This window comes from Oryx dammah, unplaced genomic scaffold (assembly GCF_014754425.2).
Source record: "Oryx dammah isolate SB20612 unplaced genomic scaffold, SCBI_Odam_1.1 HiC_scaffold_2849, whole genome shotgun sequence".
Lineage (NCBI taxonomy): Eukaryota > Metazoa > Chordata > Mammalia > Artiodactyla > Bovidae > Oryx > Oryx dammah.
This window is the reverse complement of record NW_024072903.1, coordinates 2,772-4,711: the sequence shown is the minus strand read 5'-3', so window position 1 is coordinate 4,711 and position 1,940 is coordinate 2,772. Positions and strand designations below refer to the sequence as shown.

Genomic DNA, 1,940 nt, shown 5'->3' with positions numbered 1-1,940 from the left:
GCCGTCACCCACAGCCTGACTCCGGGCCACTCATCCTCTTTGGTTCCGTCCCTCCCTGTGTCTCCGATCCTCACCAACTGCTGCGTCCGGGACCTCCTTCCACTCACTCTCCTTGCAACTGTGCCCTTGATTCAGCATCCAAGTCTGGGGCACTCCATAAGTCTCTGATCTCCCTGAGATGCCAAGGAGGGCGTGGGCTTCCTCCATGGTTGGTCTTTCCCAACTCACCCTGCCTGGGTCTCACTCTCTCTCCTGGACAGGAGGCAATGTTATCAGCTTGGGATGGAGGAGGCAGGGTCATCAGAGGGAAGGGACAGGGTGTCAGACCAGAGGGATGGGCCATGGGAGGAGTATGTCCTGGAGCAGATAGACGGGACCTGTGCCCAGGGAGGCCGGGTGGGAGCCGGAGACGGGAAGGGTGAAGCCTGGGTGCAGCAGCCATGATGGGCCGACAGCGGAGGTGCAGGTGGGCTCAGCCCTGGACCCTGCTCCTGCTTCTCTTAGGTCTACAGCTCCTGGTGACTCGTGGCTGGCGTCCCCAAGGGAACGAGAATAGTGAAGACAGAAATATCTTGAAGCTTTACTTTCCTGCCGTCGTGGAGTATGCCTTACATGAGTACAACCTGAAGAGCCAGGATAGGAATGCCTACAAAGTGGTGCGTGTACTGCGGTCGTGGCTGGAGTGGGTAGGTACCATATTTTCCCCACTGCTGGCCTCGTTGGCTGTTACTAGGGTCGGGAGAAGGTGTAATCAGAGGATTTAAATCATCATTTGACAACCATAAAATAGAGGGAAATACATACAGCCTATTGGGTTTGTTTCAGTTTTTATTGAAAAACGATAATAATTATGGGAATTTTTCAAACTCTGGGAGGTGTGTTTTCAATTTTGTCATTTTTCACCTTGTTTTATGAAGAATAAGCAAAATATGAAGTATGAGGGGATGAAACTATTTATTTAAAAAAAAAAAAAGAGCCAGACAGAAAACCCTGGATTAGAGATTTAGAATCAACTTCATGGAAATAACATTAAACTAGGCTCATTTAGGAAAATCAGAGAGAGAGAGAGAGAGAGAAGGGAAAGCAGCTGGAGGCCCCTCGTCCTGAGGAGCCTCTGGGCGTTCAGGGCCTCTCCTCTGACCCCATGTGCTCCGGGCTCCTTCTCCTCCATGGATCGAGCATGATTTACACTCTTCCCAGACCACGTTCTGAATCCTAAAATGTTCTCATGGCAATGGAATCTGCAGAACACGACCAGGGGTGCGATTTTCACATGCACTGTAGACAGAAAGGCCAAGAGCATTCTGCAGAAGGAACACTTCCGGTCCTGTGTGCGGCCACGTGTGGATGTGTACCTGTGCTTTGTGTGAGTGCTTGGGTGGGGGGAACACGCTGGGGCAACACCCCCTCTGCACCTCTGGATTGAGTGACAGAAGGAAGGCAGAGGGCTCTCCACACGGCCCCAGCTTCCCTCCAGGGACAGGAGCGGGTCCCGCCTGGCCCTGTTGCCCTGCTGCCCCCAGCTGGGTCTCTGCCTGCAGTCTCTGGCCTGGAGTGCAAGACCGACTCAGTGTTGAGAATAAAGGCCAGGCTAGAGTAGGGGGGCACTGCGAGGCCTAAAGTCCAGGTAGTGGAGAAGACAGGTCACTTTGTGAGTGGGAGGGTGCTTCTTGAAGTCATTGTCCCAGTCCTGTGCATGTGCCTGCGTGCTTGTGTCCTTGTGTCTGTGTGTGTTGATATGTGCGTGTGTGTGTGTGTGCATGTGTGTGGATGTATGTCTGCGTGTGTGTGAGTGTGTGTCTGTGTGTGTGTGTGAGTGTGTGGATGTGTGTCTGCGTGTGTGTGTGTGCATGTGTGTGGATGTGTGTCTGTGTGTGTGTGTGAGTGTGTGGATGTGTGTGTGAGTGTGTGTGTATATGTATGTGTGGGTGTGTGTCTGC

General features: G+C 52.7%; 1 protein-coding gene across 2 annotated transcripts in view; it reads left to right on the top strand.

Annotated features, from left to right (window-relative positions):
- The first annotated feature begins 428 nt into the window (after positions 1–428).
- Positions 429–1,940, top strand: part of LOC120859758 (cystatin-9-like) — a 3,195-nt gene continuing 1,683 nt past the window's right edge. Inside the window, exon 1 of one of the 2 annotated variants that reach the window (XM_040235741.1) lies at positions 429–686. In XM_040235741.1, the coding sequence (XP_040091675.1) occupies positions 441–686 (246 nt within the window). In that variant the 5' untranslated portion in view covers positions 429–440. Of the gene's footprint in view, positions 691–1,940 lie in introns of both variants that reach the window. The other variant, XM_040235742.1, reaches the window with a different exon arrangement.